This window comes from Polistes fuscatus, unplaced genomic scaffold (assembly GCF_010416935.1).
Source record: "Polistes fuscatus isolate 324 unplaced genomic scaffold, CU_Pfus_HIC Scaffold12, whole genome shotgun sequence".
Classification (NCBI taxonomy): Eukaryota; Metazoa; Arthropoda; class Insecta; order Hymenoptera; family Vespidae; genus Polistes; species Polistes fuscatus.
In genome coordinates, this window is record NW_025113020.1 from 817,037 (window position 1) to 841,276 (window position 24,240).

A 24,240-nucleotide genomic window follows, 5' to 3' on the forward strand; every position below is an offset into this window, starting at 1 on the left:
CGACAGACGCACGCATGTAAAATATCTGGTCGACACAGGCTCCATGGTCACTATCTTTCCTCGCAGGCTTTGCAAAGAGAAACTAACAGCACAACATCTAAGCTTATACGCTGCAAACGGATCAAACATCAAAACATATGGCACCAAATCTATCACTCTCGATCTAGGTCTTAAACGTCCTTTCAAATGGACTTTCATTATCGCTGAGGTCATCACAGCCATACTTGGTGCGGACTTTTTAGCACACTATGGCCTATTAATAGATATACGACACAGAAAGTTAATAGACAGAAACACCATGCTCTCAATCCCAGGCACAGCTACTAAGACGACAATCCACAGCATATCAACCGTCAGCCACAACATGCCATTTGCAGGTTTGCTATCAAAATACATTGATATCACTAAACCCAATTTCTTTTTGCCAGACGCAAAGAGTGCGTTCAGTCACACCATCGTCACTGTAGGACCACCTGTTACTGAACGTCCACGTAAACTCTTTGGGGAAAAAGCAACTGCAGCTAGAGCTGAGATACACAGACTCCTGGACAACGGAGTAATACGACCATCCAGCAGCCCTTGGGCAAGTCCAATACATCTGACTAAGAAAAAAGACAATACATACAGACTATGTGGTGACTACCGCAAACTAAACAGTATCACAGTACCAGACAAATACTCACCACCATTAATTCAAAACCTATTCTTAAATATTCACGGTAAAAAAGTCTTTTCAACCATCGATTTAACAAGAGCTTACCACCAAATACCAGTCAATGAGAACAGCATACAAAAAACAGCCATTACAACACCTTGGGGATTATACGAGTACGTTGGAATGCCATTTGGATTGAAAAACGCTACTCAAACATTTCAAAGATATATTGACTACATATTTAGGGAATTGGACTTTGTATTCATTTATATTGATGACATTCTGGTCATGTCTGAAAATCACAAACAACACACTGACCATCTACAACAAGTCTTCCAGAAACTACATGATCACAAACTATCAATCAATGTCAACAAATGCATTTTTGGACAGGAACAAGTACCTTTTCTTGGCTATCACATCAGCGGTGAGGGATATCATCCAAATCCTGATAGAGTAAAAGCTATTGACGATTTTCCACTCCCATCAACAGTCTTGGAACTTCGGAAATTTCTTGGCATGTTCAACTACTATCGACCTTGCATTAAAAACGCAGCGCAGTTGCAACTGCCTCTTACAGTCTATCTTAAAAATTCAAAAAAAAAAGACAAAACTCCTATCTCCTGGACTGAAATCTCAAAACAGTCCTTCCATGATTGCAAAAAAGCACTTTCCTCTGTAACTCTTAACTATTATCCAATTCAAACTGCAAAACTACGACTCACGACAGACGCTTCAACCACAGCAATCGGCTCAACGCTTGAACAGCTAGAACATGACAACCAATGGAGACCGATTGGATTTTTCTCACGGAAACTGACAGAAACTGAAAAACGGTACAGCACGTACGACAGAGAACTTCTTGCCATTTTTGCTAGCATCAAACATTTCAAACACCTCTTAGAAGGACGACTGTTTACAATACGAACAGATCACAGACCACTGACTTACGCCTTCTCACAAAAACTAGGAAAGGCATCTGAACGACAACTTAGACAATTAGACTACATCTCACAGTTTACAACGGACATAGTCTACGTAAAGGGTGAGGAAAACGTAGCTGCTGACACTCTTTCAAGAATCAACACAATCGACATACCAACGACGTTAGACTATCAAACAATTCAACAACACCAACAAGACGACACTGAACTTACAGAAATACTCAGAAACAATACTACTTCTCTACAGTTAAATAAACTCAAACTTGACAACACTGGTATTTACTGTGACGTATCGACTGGAATCATCCGACCTTATCTTCCTGCTACTCTCCGTAAAACTGCCTTTAACATCATTCATGGACTTTCGCATCCAAGCAAGAAAGCAACTTCACGACAACTACGACAGAAGTTTGTATGGCCAAGCATCAACAAAGATACAAATACTTGGTCAAATGAATGCATACCATGCCAACTTTCCAAAGTACAACGACACACACACACTCCACCTCAACACATCAACATACCGGATGATCGATTTAAACACATACACTTGGACATCATAGTACTACCTGAATACAATAATTTCAAATACTGTTTGACTATCATTGACCGTTTCTCCAGATGGCCTGTTGCAATTCCATTAAAAGATACTACAGCAGATACCATCATTACTTCACTCTTCGACCACTGGATCGCACATTATGGCACGCCTACTACAATAACAACTGATCAAGGTTCACAATTCGAGTCATCCTTGTTCCAGGCCTTCACAAGATTCATCGGTTGCAATAGACAACGCACAACACCTTACCACCCACAATCAAATGGTATGATCGAACGATGGCATCGCACATTTAAATCTTCATTAATGTGTTCACCAAAACCTTGGACAGAAATACTTTCCACAGTATTACTTGGACTCCGTAACAGCTACAAGGAAGATTTACAAGCCTCACCAGCTGAGATGCTTTATGGAACTACCTTACGCATTCCAGGTGAATTTTTCATTAACAATGACTCTGCAGCTAATCCACAGATCTTTGTAGAAAAGCATCGTGAATACATGAGAGGATTGAGACCGACACCAACAGCTCATCATATAAAATCAAGGATATTTATTCCAAAAAACCTCCATACTTGTACTCATGTATTTATTCGCTCAGATCATGTCAAAGCACCGCTAGAACAACCCTATCGAGGACCATACAAAATTACAAGGAGAAAATCTGATACAATTTTTGAATTAGACATAAATGGTACGCTTAAGGATATTAACATTGACAGATTGAAACCTGCCTATATATCAAAAACGGACACAGAAAACGACGCTCAACCTACAGTAATCAATCCAATGCCTGAACACCACTGGTCAGCAACAACCAATATACCAACCAAAACATATGTTAAGAAGAAAGTCTCCTTCAACTTACCGTCTCAAGAGACTTGAGGGGGAGTATTGTGGCCGTCACGCCAAAGCTTGGCGCCACCGGCACTCTTACCGTCACGCCGCTAGTGACGAAACCAAAGAATTAAAAAAGCACCAAGTATATGAACAGTCGCTTCCATTCGCTCTCTTCCGTTACAACCACCGAACGTGAAACACGCGTTTTACCAGCAGCGACAAAAAGACCGAACTCTAATCACTACTTCCGTTTTCTCTTTGTTACATTTGTTAAGTTTATAATATATATTTTGTAAAATCCTTTTTGATACGTTAAAAATATAAAAATATTCTAATAATATTCTTCCCTAGTGAATTAATAATTATTTCATATCTGCGAACACGCTACATATTCTAAACCTGTGGCGGCATCTACAATTTAAACGATACTTGCTCTGTCGATAAAATCACATTTTTTAGTTAAAACTTTTCTTCAGCAGAGGGCCGGCATTTCTAGTGTTTCCTGTCTTTTTAGAACGTGATAAATATCCGGTACGTCTGTTCCTTATGTGCTTCTATAATTATTTAAACATATCTCTATAATTAATAAAAAAGTAAGACACACAGATAATAGTGAGAATTTGTTTAATGTGATGTTAAGGTGTAATACGAAATTTAATTTAACAACATTTTGCAAATAATCTTACGATTTCAACAGATTCTAAAAACTGCTTTGTATCACGATGTTTGTCTTCAACATAATAACGTTAAAAACAGTGAAATAAATATTTCATTTTTTCAATCATCAAACAATCGTTATTACAGATCACACTTTGTGTGTTTATAAAAATAATACATTGATTGATTTAAACATGGTATAAGTTCTTAAAAAGAACTTAAAAAAATAAGTTTTATTGAAAAATTAAATGAATACTTATGAACCTCAATATTTATAAATAATATAAATATTGATTATAGTGATATATAATTGAAATGCACAAAACTCTATATTACTTATTGTAATAACCTTTTTTTTACAGAAATGGCAGACGTTGCTGCGACTCCTAAATCCAAAACAAAAGCTCAGAAGAAGCCAATAGAAAAGGCTTCAGAACCTGTACCGTTAAAAAAACGGCCTTTCAAAAGACATGGACGTCTTTATGCTAAAGCTATTTTTACTGGTTACAAGCGTGGTCTTCGTAATCAACATGAACATACAGCTTTATTAAAGGTTGAAGGAGCGAGAACAAAAGGTGACTCTGATTTTTATATCGGCAAGAAATGTGTTTACGTATACAAAGTAAGTGTTTTAATATTGAATTATAATAATTTGACAATGAGAGCATATAGTTACAAATATTTATCTTTTCAGGCTAAGAACAGAACACCTGTTCCTGGTAATAAAACTACAAAAAAAACAAAAGTAAGAGCCATTTGGGGTAATGTAACGCGTCCACATGGTACCAGTGGTTCAGTTCGTGCTAAATTCAAGAGAAATTTGCCAGCCAAAGCTATGGGTCATCGCATTAGAATTGTAAGTAGAGATTTTTTTTAATTATTAACTATAGATCACAAATTTCTCTAAATTTAAATCAGAAAGGTATAAATTTTTATTTTCTTCATTCTATTGCAGATGCTGTATCCTAGTCGAGTTTAATTTTATACGTAATATAAATAAATAAATAAAAACGTTTTTTTCCTTCCACTGATCTATTCAAAAGAGTAAACACAACATTGCATCGTTTGACATGAGGAAAAAATTTAATTTTTCCTCCACAAAAATTGATGATTCATATAAATTCTTTTTTTCTTCGCTCTCGATCACTATAAATCACGTAAATATCGATCAAATTATTAAAGGTATTAACGGTGCACAGTATTTTTAACAAATAATTAATAGTTATCTTAATCTCACACACCTTAACATTACATTAAACAAATTCTCACTATTATCTGTCTTACTTTTTATTAATTATAGAATTATGTTTAAATAATTATAGAAGCACATAAGGAACAGACGTACCGGATATTTATCACGTTCTAAAAAGACAGGAAACACTAGACATGCCGGCCCTCTGCTGAAGAAAAGTTTTAACTAAAAAATGTGATTTTATCGACAGAGCAAGTATCGTTTAAATTGTAGATGCCGCCACAGGTTTAGAATAATAAGTAAGTTAATAATGCGATATTTTTAATTCGTATTATCAGTTTTCTTTTTTTTTTTTTATATATCCAGAAATTCTTTGCAATTTATCACTAGGAATGTTCGACTAATAGTTCAATTTGAATTTAAGGTAATATGTGGCTTCTACTAGTTAATGAAATATTCAACGAATATTACGAGTATAAGGTTATATCATAAACGATTGAACAATGTGACCATTTTCAAAAGTAACGCATTCTATAATCTCTATAGAACAAGGAATTTCTAATAATCCATGACTATTATGACAAACAATGTACGCATCAAAGTTTCTACCTTTAACCAGGTATAATATAATTTAACTTGTATAATATTACGAGAATCGTTCATTGTAATGAAACTAGAGAATATTACAACGAATAGATGAAGGAAATTTGGACGGGTAGTAAATTCAATTTATCGATCGTTCAAGTTATCGACACAAAAGGATAGAGCTCGCATATCGGTTTTATAGTACTTTTACCATTTTTTCATCGTTATTTTCTCAAAACAATTTCTCAAACAGCAAAACATCATATTACAAACATATATATATTACAAAATTATAAATCAAATTGATATTTACATTTTTATTTATTTATTTATATTACGTATAAAATTAAACTCGACTAGGATACAGCATCTGCAATAGAATGAAGAAAATAAAAATTTATACCTTTCTGATTTAAATTTAGAGAAATTTGTGATCTATAGTTAATAATTAAAAAAAATCTCTACTTACAATTCTAATGCGATGACCCATAGCTTTGGCTGGCAAATTTCTCTTGAATTTAGCACGAACTGAACCACTGGTACCATGTGGACGCGTTACATTACCCCAAATGGCTCTTACTTTTGTTTTTTTTGTAGTTTTATTACCAGGAACAGGTGTTCTGTTCTTAGCCTGAAAAGATAAATATTTGTAACTATATGCTCTCATTGTCAAATTATTATAATTCAATATAAAAACACTTACTTTGTATACGTAAACACATTTCTTGCCGATATAAAAATCAGAGTCACCTTTTGTTCTCGCTCCTTCAACCTTTAATAAAGCTGTATGTTCATGTTGATTACGAAGACCACGCTTGTAACCAGTAAAAATAGCTTTAGCATAAAGACGTCCATGTCTTTTGAAAGGCCGTTTTTTTAACGGTACAGGTTCTGAAGCCTTTTCTATTGGCTTCTTCTGAGCTTTTGTTTTGGATTTAGGAGTCGCAGCAACGTCTGCCATTTCTGTAAAAAAAAGGTTATTACAATAAGTAATATATAGAGTTTTGTGCATTTCAATTATATATCACTATAATCAATATTTATATTATTTATAAATATATTGAGGTTCATAAGTATTCATTTAATTTTTCAATAAAACTTATTTTTTTAAGTTCTTTTTAAGAACTTATACCATGTTTAAATCAATCAATGTATTATTTTTATAAACACACAAAGTGTGATCTGTAATAACGATTGTTTGATGATTGAAAAAATGAAATATTTATTTCACTGTTTTTAACGTTATTATGTTGAAGACAAACATCGTGATACAAAGCAGTTTTTAGAATCTGTTGAAATCGTAAGATTATTTGCAAAATGTTGTTAAATTAAATTTCGTATTACACCTTAACATCACATTAAACAAATTCTCACTATTATCTGTGTGTCTTACTTTTTTATTAATTATAGAGATATGTTTAAATAATTATAGAAGCACATAAGGAACAGACGTACCGGATATTTATCACGTTCTAAAAAGACAGGAAACACTAGAAATGCCGGCCCTCTGCTGAAGAAAAGTTTTAACTAAAAATGTGATTTTATCGACAGAGCAAGTATCGTTTAAATTGTAGATGCCGCCACAGGTTTAGAATAATAAGTAAGTTAATAATGCGATATTTTTAATTCGTATTATCAGTTTTCTTTTTTTTTTTTATATATCCAGAAATTCTTTGCAATTTATCACTAGGAATGTTCGACTAATAGTTCAATTTGAATTTAAGGTAATATGTGGCTTCTACTAGTTAATGAAATATTCAACGAATATTACGAGTATAAGGTTATATCATAAACGATTGAACAATGTGACCATTTTCAAAAGTAACGCATTCTATAATCTCTATAGAACAAGGAATTTCTAATAATCCATGACTATTATGACAAACAATGTACGCATCAAAGTTTCTACCTTTAACCAGGTATAATATAATTTAACTTTGTATAATATTACGAGAATCGTTCATTGTAATGAAACTAGAGAATATTACAACGAATAGATGAAGGAAATTTGGACGGGTAGTAAATTCAATTTATCGATCGTTCAAGTTATCGACACAAAAGGATAGAGCTCGCATATCGGTTTTATAGTACTTTTACCATTTTTTCATCGTTATTTTCTCAAAACAATTTCTCAAACAGCAAAACATCATATATTACAAACATATATATATTACAAAATTATAAATCAAATTGATATTTACATTTTTATTTATTTATTTATATACGTATAAAATTAAACTCGACTAGGATACAGCATCTGCAATAGAATGAAGAAAATAAAAATTTATACCTTTCTGATTTAAATTTAGAGAAATTTGTGATCTATAGTTAATAATTAAAAAAAATCTCTACTTACAATTCTATGCGATGACCCATAGCTTTGGCTGGCAAATTTCTCTTGAATTTAGCACGAACTGAACCACTGGTACCATGTGGACGCGTTACATTACCCCAAATGGCTCTTACTTTTGTTTTTTTTGTAGTTTTATTACCAGGAACAGGTGTTCTGTTCTTAGCCTGAAAAGATAAATATTTGTAACTATATGCTCTCATTGTCAAATTATTATAATTCAATATTAAAACACTTACTTTGTATACGTAAACACATTTCTTGCCGATATAAAAATCAGAGTCACCTTTTGTTCTCGCTCCTTCAACCTTTAATAAAGCTGTATGTTCATGTTGATTACGAAGACCACGCTTGTAACCAGTAAAAATAGCTTTAGCATAAAGACGTCCATGTCTTTTGAAAGGCCGTTTTTTTTAACGGTACAGGTTCTGAAGCCTTTTTGGGCTTCTTCTGAGCTTTTGTTTTTGGATTTAGGAGTCGCAGCAACGTCTGCCATTTCTGTAAAAAAAAGGTTATTACAATAAGTAATATAGAGTTTTGTGCATTTCAATTATATATCACTATAATCAATATTTATATTATATAAATATATTGAGGTTCATAGTATCATTGAATTTTTCAATAAAACTTATTTTTTTAAGTTCTGTTGTTTAAGGACTGATACCATGTTTAAATCATCAATGTATTATTTTATAAACAACAAAGTGTGATCTGTAATAACGATTGTTTTGATGATTGAAAAATGAATATTTATTTCACTGTTTTTAACGTTATTATGTTGAAGACAAACATCGTGATACAAAGCAGTTTTTAGAATCTGTTGAAATCGTAAGATTATTGCAAAATGTTGTTAAATTAAATTTCGTATTACACCCTTAACATCACATTAAACAAATTCTCACTATGTGTCATCGCATTAGAATTGTAAGTAGAGATTTTTTTAATAACTATAGACACAATTTCTCTAAATTTAAATCAGAAAGGTATAAATTTTTATTTCTTCATTCTACTGCAGATGCTGTATCCTAGTCGAGTTTAATTTTTACTATATATAAATAAATAAAAATGTAAATATCAATTTGATTTATAATTTTGTAATATATATATGTTTGTAATATATGATGTTTTGCTGTTTGAGAAATTTTGAGAAAATAACGATGAAAAAATGGTAAAAGTACTATAAAACCGATATGCAAGCTCTATCCTTTGTGTCGATAATTTTCACCGGTAGAGATACCTCCCTTCTTCTCCCTGCAAGCGATTTTAAAAAACTATGGAAGGACAGGATGTGGTCTGAATTCCACGAATGGTTCATTTTTTCGAACATTGATAAAGGTAACTACTATAGAAATAACTTCTACGTCAACACGTCCAAACCATGGTTTAGTAAATTTAGCTTAAATAGACGCTCAGTTACTTCCATCAACAGGCTTCGGAGTGGTCATCACTCGTTGAATGCTTGCTTATTTAAATATGGTATTGTACAATCTCCATCTTGTAACTGCGGTGGTGTAGAAGAATCCCCGACCACATTTTATTTCAGTGTTCCTTGTATGATGATCAAAGAGTCGAATTTATCAAAGTATTAACCGTGCTGTTAGGCCATGCCCCTTACAGCGCAGAATTTCTTTTAGGAAACTTGAGCCAGGGAATTTTGAACTGTTTAAGCAAATTTCTATTGTCTATTAAAAGATTTATATAATGAATTGTTAATAAGCCGTCAATGTTTATATGTTTAAGTACATTGGTATAGAAAGAGTGTTTTTATATAATTTTCATTACTTTGTTATGTTTTGTTACAAACTGAATTGAATACTATGCTTAATTTTGAATTTCATAGCTAAGTCATAAATTAAGACTAAACTGAATATGTGATAAACCATACTTATATAATATTGTGATAATGCTACTTAGGTAGTTTAATAATTTATATTAGCATAAAAATGTTAAATTTAATATTATTTGTAAATTTAAAATTTTTTTTAAAAAAAGTGATTGTACACCTCTAATATGTAAACGTTGGCTACATTGGTTTACACCAACGCCTTGTACCTTATATTATTTTTAATAAAAAAAAAAAAAAAGTAAGTTAATAATGCGATATTTTTAATTCGTATTATCAGTTTTCTTTTTTTTTTTTATATACCCAGAAATTCTTTGCAATTTATCACTAGGAATGTTCGACTAATAGTTCAATTCGAATTTAAGGTAATATGTGGTTTCTACTAGTTAATGAAATATTCAACGAATATTACGAGCATAAGGTTATATCATAAACGATTGAACAATGTGACCATTTTCAAAAATAACGCATTATAGAGAACAAGGAATTTCTAATAATCCATGTCTATTATGACAAACAATGTACGCATCAAAGTTTCTACCTTTAACCAGGTATAATATAATTTAACTTTGTATAATATTACGAGAATCGTTCATTGTAATGAAACTAGAGAATATTACAACGAATAGATGAAGGAAATTTGGACGGGTAGTAAATTCAATTTATCGATCGTTCAAGTTATCGACACAAAAGGATAGAGATCGCATATCGGTTTTATAGTACTTTTACCATTTTTTCATCGTTTGTTTCTATTGCTCTCAAGGTTGTTACGAGTAAATTCAAAATCGAGTATTCTGCTTCGCGAAGCGTGCAAATTATCCGATGCAGAATGTATACCACGCCTGCGTGCAGAATCTACCGCATTTCGAGCTTTACCTTCGGTTACGATCCTTTCCGTTTCGTGAATCGTCACTAGCCCGCTCGCGTGTAAAAGCCGACTGAGAGGCGGGACTTGCTTCCCCACTCTTACAATTACTTTTACCACTATTTCTCGCTTATTTTTTCAAATACAAAGATAAACCATAGAACATCCTTTATATATTTTTTAATTCTCTACAACTTTTGTTTGAAATTTTTTCAGTTAAATGCCTAAATTCTAAGATAAGGCCATTTATTACTCTTTTTTACCCTTTTTTACCCTTCTTCTAAAAAAACAGGACATTTTATTGCAAAAAAATTAGCATTATTTGATTCAGCGTCGTTAAGTTACCTTGAGATCAAGTTTACACACCTTAATCAACAATAGGAAGTTTGGCTATTTGTTACTTATCATATTATATACGTGTTATCCCCGTCAATAATTTTTCGTCGTTTCTTTGCAACGTCTTACGTCATTTCTTTGTAACGTCTTACGTCATTTCTTTGTAACGTCTTTTTTCTTAATTTTTCCTTTCTTTTAATTCCCCACTTCGCACCCTCACGGATGGCAATTGATCGTATAATCTCTTTGCTTTTGGTCACGTACGTTATAAGCACCCAACCGCACGCGCATACATACATTCTTATACACTCATACTCACACCATACACACGACAAAAGAAAGAACATATTCCTTAACTTTCCTTATAAGGAAATAGTCTGCAGCTATTATCGGAACATCGATTGGCAAACTTCTAAAAGTAATCGCTCTTCGTTATCTACGTCTCAAATTTCTTTCCGTTTCCTCGGGACAGGAAATACTGCTTTATTGTTCACTCTCGAATTTCTCTTATCCTCACAATACAAAGATAAAGTATTTGTAAGTTTTCTTAAAAAATAAGAAAAAAAATTCCCTCCAGAAAAAACGCAAGGATCAGTCTGAAAGTTGGACTAAAATTAAAAGTGTTCCTTTGACTCGTTGAAGAAACACTTGTAGCGCTGCGTTATCTAAATCTCTAAATTTCGAATTTTTCACTTTTTGATATCCCTGAGCAGAGAAAGGATTTTAAGTGCGTAAATTTTACCGTTATATCTGTTTCAACATATAATACGAATTATAAGATCAAAATCTAGGATTCTTCAATTATATATAGCCTATGCAATATTCAACTTCGCTTAATACAATTAATGAACTGATTGAATATGTTCGGAACGCTTATTATAAATTAAACGGAAAGATGTTTGATGATATTTATGTAATAATACAAACGTGTATGAAATTAAAATAAATCAGTTGAATTAAGCAAATTATATAAGGACTGATTATAGTTTTAAAATTTATTTAAATATATTCGTGGTGAACAATCTGACAAACTAACACGTCCAATCAATTAGGGATTATTTATTCTCTTTTCTCATCATTTTCTGAGCTACGAATTTTCCTGCACACTTTGTCCTTTCTCTTGTTCTAATTTATATAAATTATTAATTTTAATATAGTAATTATAACTCACAATTGGTTTTATCTCACGTAGTTACAGTGCAGCTACTAGTACAAACGACGTAGCCCCTAACAATGTAATCTAAAATATGTATATCAAATAGCGAGTAGTGTAACAAGTGCTCACAATCACAGTTTGTAATTTACTATCCATAACTTTTGAGATGGTGCTTACAGCATTAACGCTACAACTATACGAACTAAGTTAGTCGAATTTACTGGTTCAAGTAAAGCTAGTTTCTATTATTTGTATATTTTTTTTTATATAAAAGTTTAATAGGTAGGTATATTTTTAGCAATATTTTGTTAAATCTGAATTGACATTGAATAGATACTTAAAAAAATATTAAAAAGTTTGTATTTAATATTATTTATTTATTTTAATTAAATTTATATACCAGTCAAAAATATTAGTTTAAATGAAGTGAGTCTCTATTATTAATTTTTTTTACAGTATAAATATTTATAATATTATTTACGCATTTTTATAACAATAATTTTAACTTGACATTAAATAAAAGTTAAAAAATATTTAAATAAACATTTATATTTATATTTTCTTTTTAATTTTCTTTAAAATATATTATGTGGTTAATTTAGTTCCTGCGTTGTAGATGTCGTTACCATTTTTCTTCGTTATGAATTTTACTAATTACATGCAAGCATTTTGAAACAGTCATTGAAGTAGCATTTAACGCTTTCAAAAACTCTAAGATCGTCGGAACTGAATTTTCATTAAGTATTTAAGCAATTCAAAATTTTTTTAATTTTTTAGCTATCCGAGACGTTCTTTGTCTTTCACTTTAAAATCACTTTTTTAAAAGCGTTTAAACAGAATATTAAGAAATCCAATCCGTTAAGACTGAATCCCTTTCAACAATGTATATGATACCGTTAAAGCTTGAAAGTCGTTAATGTACACATTACCTAGTTAATGTACAGATTAATTGATTTGTTCCGTTAACGAGCGGAACAAAAGTTTTTAACATTTTACCTAGGTAATGTACACATTAAAGTAAGTTGCTAGTCGTAGAAACCAATTGCTATGTTATTAAAGAAAAAACAATATTAAGATTGCATTAATAATTAGGCATAATTTTTGGTAATGTTAATGAGGATATTATCGTATTTATTTCTTCTATATAAATCACAAACACACGCACACTCTTATCGTAGAAACAATACATAATTTTCGTCGCTTATATATACTCATTTTCCCCTCCATCATCTTTTGTTATTTTCTCGCATTCTTAATCGAAGTTTCCCGACCATTTCCGATCATATAAACTCGAGATTCTTCCTTGCTTCCCGATCGAGAATATTCGGAAGGTTTCAGTACGACCAAACATCAGACGATTATCTCACGCGACGTCGCCTGACAAATGAAAACACTCGTACGCAACAAAAGAGTCGTATTTAGTCTCCTAGCAACCTTTTCTCACACATACAAACACTATTCACTCTCTCATTTGATAAAATAAATTCAATACATATTTCACAAATTTATTATATGGTTTGTAAATTCATTTCGTTAATTGTAATTAATATTTTAAACCGTTTGATTCTTTCTATTATAGTTTTTTAATTGATTGATGATTAATACAATCAACTAATTTAATAATTAGTTGATCGTATTAATTTGATTAATTGAATAATTAGCAGATTACCTAGATAATTTGAGAAATGAAATAATTTTCGATACTTTAACGGATCACCCTAGTTAATATCACATACCTGAGTAATTTGCAAAATAACTGATTTCTGCACTTTAGCAGTAACATATACATTTCAAAAGACACTCGATTTTACAGTTGAAACTTACTAGCATTGAGACTGGATCCTTGTATCATAGTAGCAAGTAGCAGGAGTTAAATTTATCACGGTAATATACGTCTATCCCAACATTTACGCGGCCCTTTTTAGACAAGAATTTTTTTTTACTCGAAAAATTATATCTCTTGTAATGTTCTAGATTGTTTTTTATTTTTATCTGCTACGCTCGAGGTTTCGTCGCGAAGGCAATTGTCAGCTCTTTCTTAATTTCCTAAGCCAATGAGCCTCGTGGGCGTTAATATAACTATCCAATGAGGAAGTTCGTATATCCTGAAAACTGATTCGTTGTGGAAAGAAAGTGACTAGTCAAAGAGGTGGGGATAGGAATATGCTTATAAAGAGGATCAGGGAGTTAAGCGAGTCATTTTCGTTTGTCTCGTTGGATCTTGCGCTTCTGTGTTTCGTTATTAAGTATATATTTGTTTTATCGTACAGACAGTGAATTTTTTATTTTTTTTTATTTTTTAAGTGATTGTTAACGTGAAAGAATAGATTTGAAGACAATCGAATTTGAGAGCATATATTTTAGTAAAATTAGTTATTTTTACCCGCGACTAGTACTGTTCTATTAGTGTTGAACGAAGGTGTGCCAGAGGCCCAATTCCACGAGCTACTACAGAAAAAGGTAAGTATCTTGTTTTAATTCTTAACTATTATGTGCGCAGCTCTATTCCTTCAGGAACCGCATATTTTTGGGTGCTATTTTATGTTTAATAACAATTCAAATTCAATTAAAAAATATCGCAATTATCACTAATAGTAAGTTCATTTTCGTCTATAGTATTATTTAGTGCATCCAATAAATTTTCAATCAAAAATGTACTTTAAATTTAATTTTCGATTGTTCTATGCACGTCATTTTGCAATTATTTTATGTACTTATAATTCATATTATAAATTATCATAAAAAGACTGTAAATATAATTAATTTTTAAAAGATATTTTCCTTATGAATTAAAACACGACTATTGAAATAACAAAATACTTTGCAACTTTATAAGGTGTGATAAAGAGCTACCGATGTAATGACCATGATAACCGATTGATTTTTACGCTAATCATTAATCACCGATGAATTTCTTCTCGCTAATCATTTGTTAGGGGAATATACGAGAATTCGTTATCATGGAATGTAACAAGAAAATTTATTTTTAATTCGTTATATCATCGATTGAGTTGAAGAAACCTGAAAACTAGTTGTGTGGAATATGTTAACATTCTGATAAAATACTAACCGATTTTCTGCTTAAACCACTTTCTTACTTCCCTATCGTTTATCATTTATCGTCTATCATTTATCGTGTATTGTAATTTCTTTTCGGCGTCTTTTTCTTTAATCTTCCTTTTCTTTGATATCTCTACTCCGCTCCATCGCTGGTAACTATCGATGTGTATGGCGCTCTTTCTTCGGTTACGTACGCGATGAGTACGCACACATACTTTTTCATACTTATAATTATATACTATTCAACACGACAAAAGAAAAAACATTTCCTGTAGCTTTACTTTCAAGAAAATCGTCTTTTGTTATTTTAGAAATATCTATTTGCGCACTTTCAATAGCGATTGTTCTCTGTTATACGTCTTAAATTTTTTTTTCTTTTCTTTTTTTATTTTGTTGTTTTCTATATTATATTCATTCACACGAGACACGAAATACTGCTTCCCGTTCATTTCTGAATTTTTTTTTATCCTTACAATCTTTTTATTATTTCTTGATCACACTTTTGTCATTTTTATACACAGTCAAATATATTTACAATAGTTCAATCTTGTCACCGATTTCCTTTGTTAAATTCAATTATCTTAATTTCTTTTGGGATTTCAATTTTATGATCTCATCATAGATTATTAAATAATACAAATTTTATTTCAATTTTCACACAAATCATTATTCTTGGAATATTTTGAAACTTCTTTTACAATTGCTGATTCAATTTTTAGCTTAATTTTTTTTTTAATCACAGGATTTCATGGAATTCATGTTATTATAATTGGAATAATATTTTTAATTATTTGCCTAATCCAATGAATAAATGAACATTTTTCTTGTAATCATCACTTTGGGTATGAATCAGCAATCTGATATTAACATTTTGTTGATATTTGTTTGATTATTTGTGTATACTTAATTTATTGATGATCTTTTTAAAATTTATTAATTTATTAAATTACATGTTTAGTATAAATATACATTTAACTTCTAATTAAGGAAATTATTAATTTAATAATATAAGTATTAAATTTTATTTATGCATAAATCATTTTAATTTTAAATTAAGATAATTATTTTTATTATATAAATTATTATTACTATTATTTCATTATATATTATTTCATTAATCTTAACTTTAATTTTAATATTATTTAATATTTTTTTTCTATAAAAATTAAAAAAGATCGAGAAAAACCATCAACATATGAATATGGTTTTAACCCTTTAACTTCTTCTCGATTATCTTTTTGTGTTTAATTTTTTTTAGTTGCATTAAATTTTTTAATTTTTGATATTGAAATTATTCTTTTACTTCCAATTATTCAAACTATTTTAAAAAGAAATACTTTTTATTTTTGAACTTTATCAATATTAATTATTTATTTGTGCCTGATAATTTGATTACGTTATGAATAAAATGAACAATCAATTATTTGAATTAAATAAATTTTATATAATCTTTTAATGATATTAGTTAATTTATAACATTTATATTGCAATTAAAAATTATTTTTAATTTTTAAATTATCTTTATTATGAAAGAATTATTTCTAATTAATTTTAAATCATATTAATATTTATTTTATATATATGTAAGATTTACGTAAATATGAGATATATATTTATATAATGGTAAGTAATAGTAAAGTATTTATTTATTAATAAATACTAACAAGGTATAATGTTTGTAAGAAATAAAATATAAATATCTATAATCTAAAACCAATGACCTAACGCTACGATATATTAACAATAAGTGTAACTCTCTACGTCCGAAAACAACAGCACGGAACACCCGAACCGGACTCGTCGTCGCCTATCGTAATCCTTCGCCGTTCCCCGTTGTCTTCCGTACTCTCCGTTACACTTATCACTCGTCAATTATTACCGAACTCACAGAAAAACGCCCACCCAGTCCTTTCCGTCGCCTACTTATACCTTACATCCACTCCATCGTCTCCCGTTGTTTCCCGTCACTCCTTCTGGAAACTTCCCGATAATTCTCAACACGCACAAAGGCTTTTCCGGTATTTCATATTATCGAGAACGTTCGGGAGACTTCGATGTAGCTTCACAAAGGCGACAAGTCCGGACGGTGTAATCCTAAACCTAAACTAATATTCTTATCTAACGCTCTTACTTTATCCTCGACCGGATGCATTCTTTCATTTCTTTCAATCACTCTCACATTCATACCATTCACACATTCATATCTATACTTCTTCAACAATTCAAAACTTCACATATATATATTTAATTGAAACCAAAATAGAGGTAAATTATTGTTTATAATTTAATTGAATTAAACTTTCTTATTAAAATAATTAAAAAAAGCTTCTAACTTTTAAATTAATAAATAAAATTCATTTTATTTCTTACTAGTTTATATAGTTTAAAAAAAAACAATTTAATTTTTAAATTTATAAATTTATTTAAAATTAAATAATAATTACTTTAATATCTTCAATAATAAACTCCTCTCCTCTCTCTTAAGCTCTTTAAATAAAAAATTAAAATTAATAATGATATTAATATAATAAACGTCATATTAAAATTTAAATAGTAAAAAAATTTTAATCTGAAAATTTAAAAAATCTTAATAATATGAATTTCTTTAATCCGTATGTAATTCTATGTTCTATTAAACCCTTATTAACCCTTAGCGCTCCGTAGGCTCCGCTGCGGCGCCTAATGTTTTTAGCATGACTAGGAAAAAAAAAATAAAAAAAAAAAGGAAAAAGAAAATTTTTAATTTATTTTTCATTTACAAAAGTAAGGTGCATATGTGTATAAAAGAAATAAAATCAAAAATATTCACAAGCACGTGTAATTCTTCTCACTTAAAATAAAACTCCTTCTTCATACTCGTTCCGCTGCGAAAATGTGCCCGAGTTGCTGGTAGACAATTAGTCCAGTCAACGCGGGCCTTTTCCTCCATGTTTTAGGAAAGAGGGTAAGAACTTGATATAAGGGTAAATAGACGACGCTGAATCGAATGGTGCTAATTTTTTTGCGGTAAGAAGTGCCGTTTTTGAGTAAAAGGGTAAAAAAGGATAAAAATTGGTAAAAAATGGCTTTATCTTAGAATCTAGGCATTTAATCGAAAAAAGTTTCAAACAAAAGTTGTAGAGAATTAAAATATACATAAAAAATGTTCTATGAGTTATCTTCGTATTTTCAAAAATAAGCGAATAGAATTGGATTGAAGATGGGAAAATAATTGTAAGAGTGGGGAAGCAAGTCCCGCCTCTCAGTCGGCTTTTACACGCGAGCGGGCTAGTGTGCGTGCGAGCGTCCGTGTGCACTAATACACAAACGAAGGATCTTCGGCAATCTTCGGAACTCTCGGTCTTGAATGAAAGTGCGAGTGAGAGAACAAACCAATATTTCTCTCTTTTTATTTATCATGCGATAACGAGTATTATTGTCCTTGGCCATCGATTGTTGAGCGTTCTGATATTTCTCTTTTTATATTTTTTCTTTCGGTAGCAAGAATTTTACGTCTTGGCCATCGAGCGTCGAGCGTTTTGTATACGAGTGCGAGTGAGAAAGAAAACCGATATTTCTCTCTTTCTATTTTTTCTTTCGGTAGCGAGAATTTTTCGTTTTGGCCATCGTGCGTCGAGCCTTTTGTATATCTATATATATCGGCGTATAAGCGCGGCACTTTTAAATCGAATCTTGATGCTTATGGCAAGCCATTTCTTTATTTATTGTCAAAAATAATGAACCTTGAATAAAAAAAAAAATAATTCATTTTAGCAGAAACTATTATTATTTAGTTGAGAGTAAAAATAATGAATTAATTTTGTGTCTCGCCATAAAATTAATTAGAATAATTAATTGATATAAATTCTTTGCCTCACAAAAATTTATTTGTATATCAAATTGAATACGTATTCTCTTTAAGACGAAATTTAAAATTTAAATATTTTTCCTATTAAATTATGTATTTTCTAAAATTTTAAATTACTGACTTTTTGTCTCGTAAAAATTTATTAGTTTATCAAATTAAATACATATTTGAAAAAGAAGAATTTTATAACCACACATAAAATTAATTCAAGATATATATGAAAGGATATTCTAAAAACGTGGAATTTATTTTTTGTCTATACATAATTTTAATTCATTTTTATTATGTTATAAGAAAACAGTAATCCATTCTGATTCATCTTCGAAGTCTTAAGAATTCTACGAAAAAAATTGAACAATTACCAAGTGGTGCGTTAGCGTAAGTAGTAACGTCTTCGCTTCTCGCGCTGGGTATTAACGTTCGATTCTTCGTGGGGGAATTATTTTTTTTACAAGTTTTTCTATCCTTAGGTTATATAAATTGTTTTTACATTTCCTAATTTCTAATTATATATAGAAAAAAATTAAAATTATTACAAAAAAATTAAAAGCAATAAATTTTTTTACATCTTGCACAAATAAAGGAAGATTTATTACTTAAATTACAAATTCATCCTCTAAATATCATCCTAAAAAATGTCTCGTTTCGGCACGTTAAAAATTAATTTTTGTTATTTATTGGATATTATTTAATTTATAATTAGTAACTTATTACTCGCGTAATAATGTTGATTTCTTAATAAATTTTATATCGTTAGTGCAAAATTTAAAAAAATCTGAGGTGAGACTCACTGATCGTCTTCTTGTTAAGGATAGAAAAACTTATAAAAAAATAATTCCCCCACGAAGAATCGAACGTTAATAAACCAGCGCGAGAAGCGAAGACGTTACTACTTACGCTAACGCACCACTTGGTAATTGTTCAATTTTTTCGTAGAATTCTTAAGACTTCGAAGATGAATCAGAATGGATTACTGTTTTCTTATAACATAATAAAAATGAATTAAAATTATGTATAGACAAAAAATAAATTCCACGTTTTTAGAATATCCTTTCATATATATCTTGAATTAATTTTATGTGTGGTTATAAAATTCTTCTTTTTCAAATATGTATTTAATTTGATAAACTAATAAATTTTTACGAGACAAAAAGTCAGTAATTTAAAATTTTAGAAAATACATAATTTAATAGGAAAAATATTTAAATTTTAAATTTCGTCTTAAAGAGAATACGTATTCAATTTGATATACAAATAAATTTTTGTGAGGCAAAGAATTTATATCAATTAATTATTCTAATTAATTTTATGGCGAGACACAAAATTAATTCATTATTTTTACTCTCAACTAAATAATAATAGTTTCTGCTAAAATGAATTATTTTTTTTTTTATTCAAGGTTCATTATTTTTGACAATAAATAAAGAAATGGCTTGCCATAAGCATCAAGATTCGATTTAAAAGTGCCGCGCTTATACGCCGATATATATAGATATACAAAAGGCTCGACGCACGATGGCCAAAACGAAAAATTCTCGCTACCGAAAGAAAAAATAGAAAGAGAGAAATATCGGTTTTCTTTCTCACTCGCACTCGTATACAAAACGCTCGACGCTCGATGGCCAAGACGTAAAATTCTTGCTACCGAAAGAAAAAATATAAAAAGAGAAATATTAGAACGCTCAACAATCGATGGCCAAGGACAATAATACTCGTTATCGCATGATAAATAAAAAGAGAGAAATATTGGTTTGTTCTCTCACTCGCACTTTCATTCAAGACCGAGAGTTCCGAAGATTGCCGAAGATCCTTCGTTTGTGTATTAGTGCACACGGACGCTCGCACGCACACTAGCCCGCTCGCGTGTAAAAGCCGACTGAGAGGCGGGACTTGCTTCCCCACTCTTACAATTATTTTCCCATCTTCAATCCAATTCTATTCGCTTATTTTTGAAAATACGAAGATAACTCATAGAACATTTTTTATGTATATTTTAATTCTCTACAACTTTTGTTTGAAACTTTTTTCGATTAAATGCCTAGATTCTAAGATAAAGCCATTTTTACCAATTTTTATCCTTTTTTACCCTTTTACTCAAAAACGGCACTTCTTACCGCAAAAAATTAGCACCATTCGATTCAGCGTCGTCTATTTACCCTTATATCAAGTTCTTACCCTCTTTCCTAAAACATGGAGGAAAGGCCCGCGTTGACTGGACTAAATGGTACAAAAACGTGCGGAGCGCTAAGGGTTAAATATCTCTTATATATATAATTAATGAGTACTTTAAAGGATAAAAAATAATTAATTCATTAAGAAAATCTTAAATCTTATATTCTCATTAAATAAATTTTTATATTTTCAAATCAATTCCAAAAACTTAAATTTCTCGTAAATATTTAAATAAAAATTCCTATTAAACAAATATAAATAACTAATATTTTTTGAATCAATTTTAAAATAGTAATTTCCAAAGAAACTAAAATGAATAAAAAATATCCAATTATTAAAGATCTTATATATAATAAAATTATTGAACTTTTTATTAAATTATTTTCATTTAATAATATAAAATTATTAAATATATTACTTTTATTTAAGTAAACAACTAATAACAATCGACCTCTATAAGATACGGTAAATAAAGTAGCTAAAAATAATATAATTATAATAAAATAATTTATTTTACTGTGTTAAATATTTCTATAATTAAATCCTTTGAATAATATCCTGAACAGAAATCCACACAAAGATAATGTTCATATAAAAAAATTAAACTCACAAAAGGATAATATTAATTACATTACCCATAAAACGAATATCTTGATTATTTATTATTTAATGAATTAAAATTCCTCTACATAAAAATAATAAAGATTTAAATAAGGCATGAATAATTAAATAAAAATAACTTAAATCAACTTTACTTAATCTTAAAATTCTTATTATTAAACCTAATTGACTTAAAGTTGATAAAGCAACAATTTTTTTTAAATTACGTTCAAAGTTTTCTATAATTCCTGATATCAATATCGTTATTCTAGAAATAAATAATAATAATTCATTAATGTTATTAAAATTAAATAAAAATTATAACTAAGTAATAGATAAAGGTATTGGTTATTACCAAAGGTAACCAAATTGAAAAAGGTAATTGAGCACTTTTTGTAATTGATCTTAATAATAATAATAATAATATTGATAAAATTAAAAAATTTAAATCATAAAATAAACCAATTCAAGATCCTAATATAACATATAACCTAATAATTATTATGATACCAACATCTCCAACGTGATTTATTAAAACTGTAACAATTCCAGAATTAAAAGATTTTCAATTTTGATAATAAATAATTAAACAATAAGATGTTAAACCTAAATCATCCTAATAATAAACCTATAAAATTTGGACAGATAATTAAAAAATTATTCTTAAAACAAATATTAAAACTAATATAAAAAATCGTTTTATATTTATATCACCTTCTATATATATTAATCTATATATTAAAATAAATCTGGCAATTAATATAACTAAACTTAGAAATATTAAACTAATTTAATCTAAATAAATTAATAATGCTAAATGTATTGAATTAAAATTTATCAAAATAAATTTTCATATAAATTTAATTTATTAAATTAAAGAATTTTTGATAATATAAATATAAAAATTTTAATAATATATAATTAAATAATATTTATAATTATAATAAATTTTTTTAATTATTAAGTATAAATTAATTAATCACATTAATCATTTAATTCAATAAGTCTAATTGAAGTAAAATATTTTATATCTTAATTCCACAAATTAGAATTTTTAATTTTAAACTATTTAAATTTAATTAAGTAAATAATTCCAATCCTAAAAACACCATTAAAATTTAAAGGCATTCAATATAAAACTAATAATTAATCTATCGAATTAATAACCTTCTAATTTATTAATAAATTTTTTTTATACCATGTTGACTAAATCTAAATAAATATAAAGAATAAACCGCTCTAAGAAAAACATAACATTATTATAACTACATAACAATTATTTAAAATTTCAACATACTAATCTGACTAATAATAATATTTCTCTAATTAAATTTAAACTAACAGGAGCTAATAAATTAGATGAAGATAAAATCAAAATAATGCTAATTTAGGATTAATTGATCATGACCCTTTATTTATAAATATTAATCGTCTACCTACACATTCATAATTTAAATTACCTACATAAATTAATCCTGATTAACATAACCCATGAACTAATATTATTGTTAATCTACCTAAAAATACTAATTTTGTTAAAGTTTTAATAAATCTCCTATTAAAATTCCTATATGAACAATTGATAAATAAGCTACCAATATTTTTAAATCAATTGAATTAAACAAATTATTCTAATTAATATATAAACCACCAATAATTCTTAAAGAAATTAAAATATAATAATTTTTCAGCAGCAATTATATATAAATAAAATTTTAGAAAAACGTAATACACCATATTTCTTTATTTTAATAAAATTCCAGCTAAAATTAGTGAATCATAAACTGGAGCTTCAACATGAGCCTTTGGCAATGAAATATAAAATAAAAAAATTAGCATTTTAATCATAAATGTCAACATAAAAATTAAATATATCAATAACCTTAACTCAATTATTTAAATATTATAAAAATATATTATTAGTCTCTCTTTTTTATAATTTATATAAAATTTTATTATTAACCATAAAAAAGGTATAAAGGTATACATCAATATATATATTATAGCTTCAATAGTTCCAATTTGACCACCAGCAAATATAATTATAAAAAAAATTAGTAATAGTCTTATTTCAAATATTGAATATGTAAACGAAAGATGATGATCGATTGTTCTTCTCTGGATGCAAGGATTAAAGGGCGTTACTATTAGATAACAGTTTGTCAGGATTAATAGTTAAGAGTAACACATATATTTAATCATACATAAAATCACCTAAAACATAAGGCTTCGCAATACATCAGCATAAACGTAAAAAAACATAAGGCATAAAAGACGTAACACATAAGACATAAGAACTATATCACTCAATAAGAACACATAACACTTTCACATAATAGCGACCACTTAATATCTCGACATAATACCATAAGACTTCCTAATACTTAATCATAATCATAACTCCAGTGCAATCATAAGACTTACTCTTTTCTTATGCATCGGATCCAACCGCCGTCGGAGGGGGAGGTTGACGCAAGGCGGTCCCGCTAATCCTTTCCGACCGCATTATTGTGCTCAACCGTCTTTCTTCCAAATCTGACGGTAACACCCTAAGTGGTGGGAGTGCGTACAAAGCG

General features: G+C 29.1%; 2 protein-coding genes and 1 pseudogene across 5 annotated transcripts; 1 reads left to right on the forward strand and 2 right to left on the reverse strand.

Annotated features, from left to right (window-relative positions):
* Positions 1 to 3,436: 3,436 nt before the first annotated feature.
* Positions 3,437 to 8,987, forward strand: LOC122526705 (60S ribosomal protein L35a-like). 3 transcript variants are annotated; one of them, XM_043650260.1, is made up of 5 exons: positions 3,437 to 3,532; positions 4,021 to 4,280; positions 4,353 to 4,514; positions 4,614 to 4,658; positions 8,841 to 8,987. In XM_043650260.1, exons 2-4 carry the CDS (start codon positions 4,023 to 4,025, stop codon positions 4,635 to 4,637), a joined length of 444 nt encoding a protein of 147 aa, XP_043506195.1. In that variant the 5' UTR covers positions 3,437 to 3,532; positions 4,021 to 4,022; the 3' UTR covers positions 4,638 to 4,658; positions 8,841 to 8,987. The 3 variants fall into 3 exon arrangements, with proteins under 3 accessions (XP_043506195.1, XP_043506196.1, XP_043506197.1); XM_043650262.1 differs by having other exon boundaries at positions 3,498 to 3,594; XM_043650261.1 differs by lacking the exon at positions 4,614 to 4,658 and having other exon boundaries at positions 8,801 to 8,987.
* LOC122526699 (60S ribosomal protein L35a-like) lies at positions 5,613 to 6,978 on the reverse strand. 2 transcript variants are annotated; one of them, XM_043650251.1, is made up of 4 exons: positions 6,891 to 6,978; positions 6,139 to 6,398; positions 5,905 to 6,066; positions 5,613 to 5,805 (listed from the first exon to the last, which is right to left on the reverse strand). In XM_043650251.1, the coding sequence occupies exons 2-4, from the start codon at positions 6,394 to 6,396 to the stop codon at positions 5,782 to 5,784; spliced, it is 444 nt and encodes a 147-aa protein (XP_043506186.1). In that variant the 5' UTR covers positions 6,397 to 6,398; positions 6,891 to 6,978; the 3' UTR covers positions 5,613 to 5,781. The 2 variants fall into 2 exon arrangements, with proteins under 2 accessions (XP_043506186.1, XP_043506187.1); XM_043650252.1 differs by having other exon boundaries at positions 6,829 to 6,917.
* Positions 7,499 to 8,281, reverse strand: LOC122526696 (annotated as a pseudogene).
* Positions 8,988 to 24,240: the final 15,253 nt, after the last annotated feature.

Excerpts from the sequence above, each read along its gene's own strand:
- LOC122526705 (XM_043650260.1), top strand. The coding sequence starts at position 4,023 with ATGGCAGACGTTGCTGCGACTCCTAAATCCAAAACAAAAGCTCAGAAG. Across the intron at positions 4,281-4,352 it reads AATGTGTTTACGTATACAAA|GCTAAGAACAGAACACCTGT; the intron begins GTAAGTGTTTTA and ends TTATCTTTTCAG. Across the intron at positions 4,515-4,613 it reads TGGGTCATCGCATTAGAATT|ATGCTGTATCCTAGTCGAGT; the intron begins GTAAGTAGAGAT and ends ATTCTATTGCAG.
- LOC122526699 (XM_043650251.1), bottom strand. The coding sequence starts at position 6,396 with ATGGCAGACGTTGCTGCGACTCCTAAATCCAAAACAAAAGCTCAGAAG. Across the intron at positions 6,067-6,138 it reads AATGTGTTTACGTATACAAA|GCTAAGAACAGAACACCTGT; the intron begins GTAAGTGTTTTT and ends TTATCTTTTCAG. Across the intron at positions 5,806-5,904 it reads TGGGTCATCGCATTAGAATT|ATGCTGTATCCTAGTCGAGT; the intron begins GTAAGTAGAGAT and ends ATTCTATTGCAG.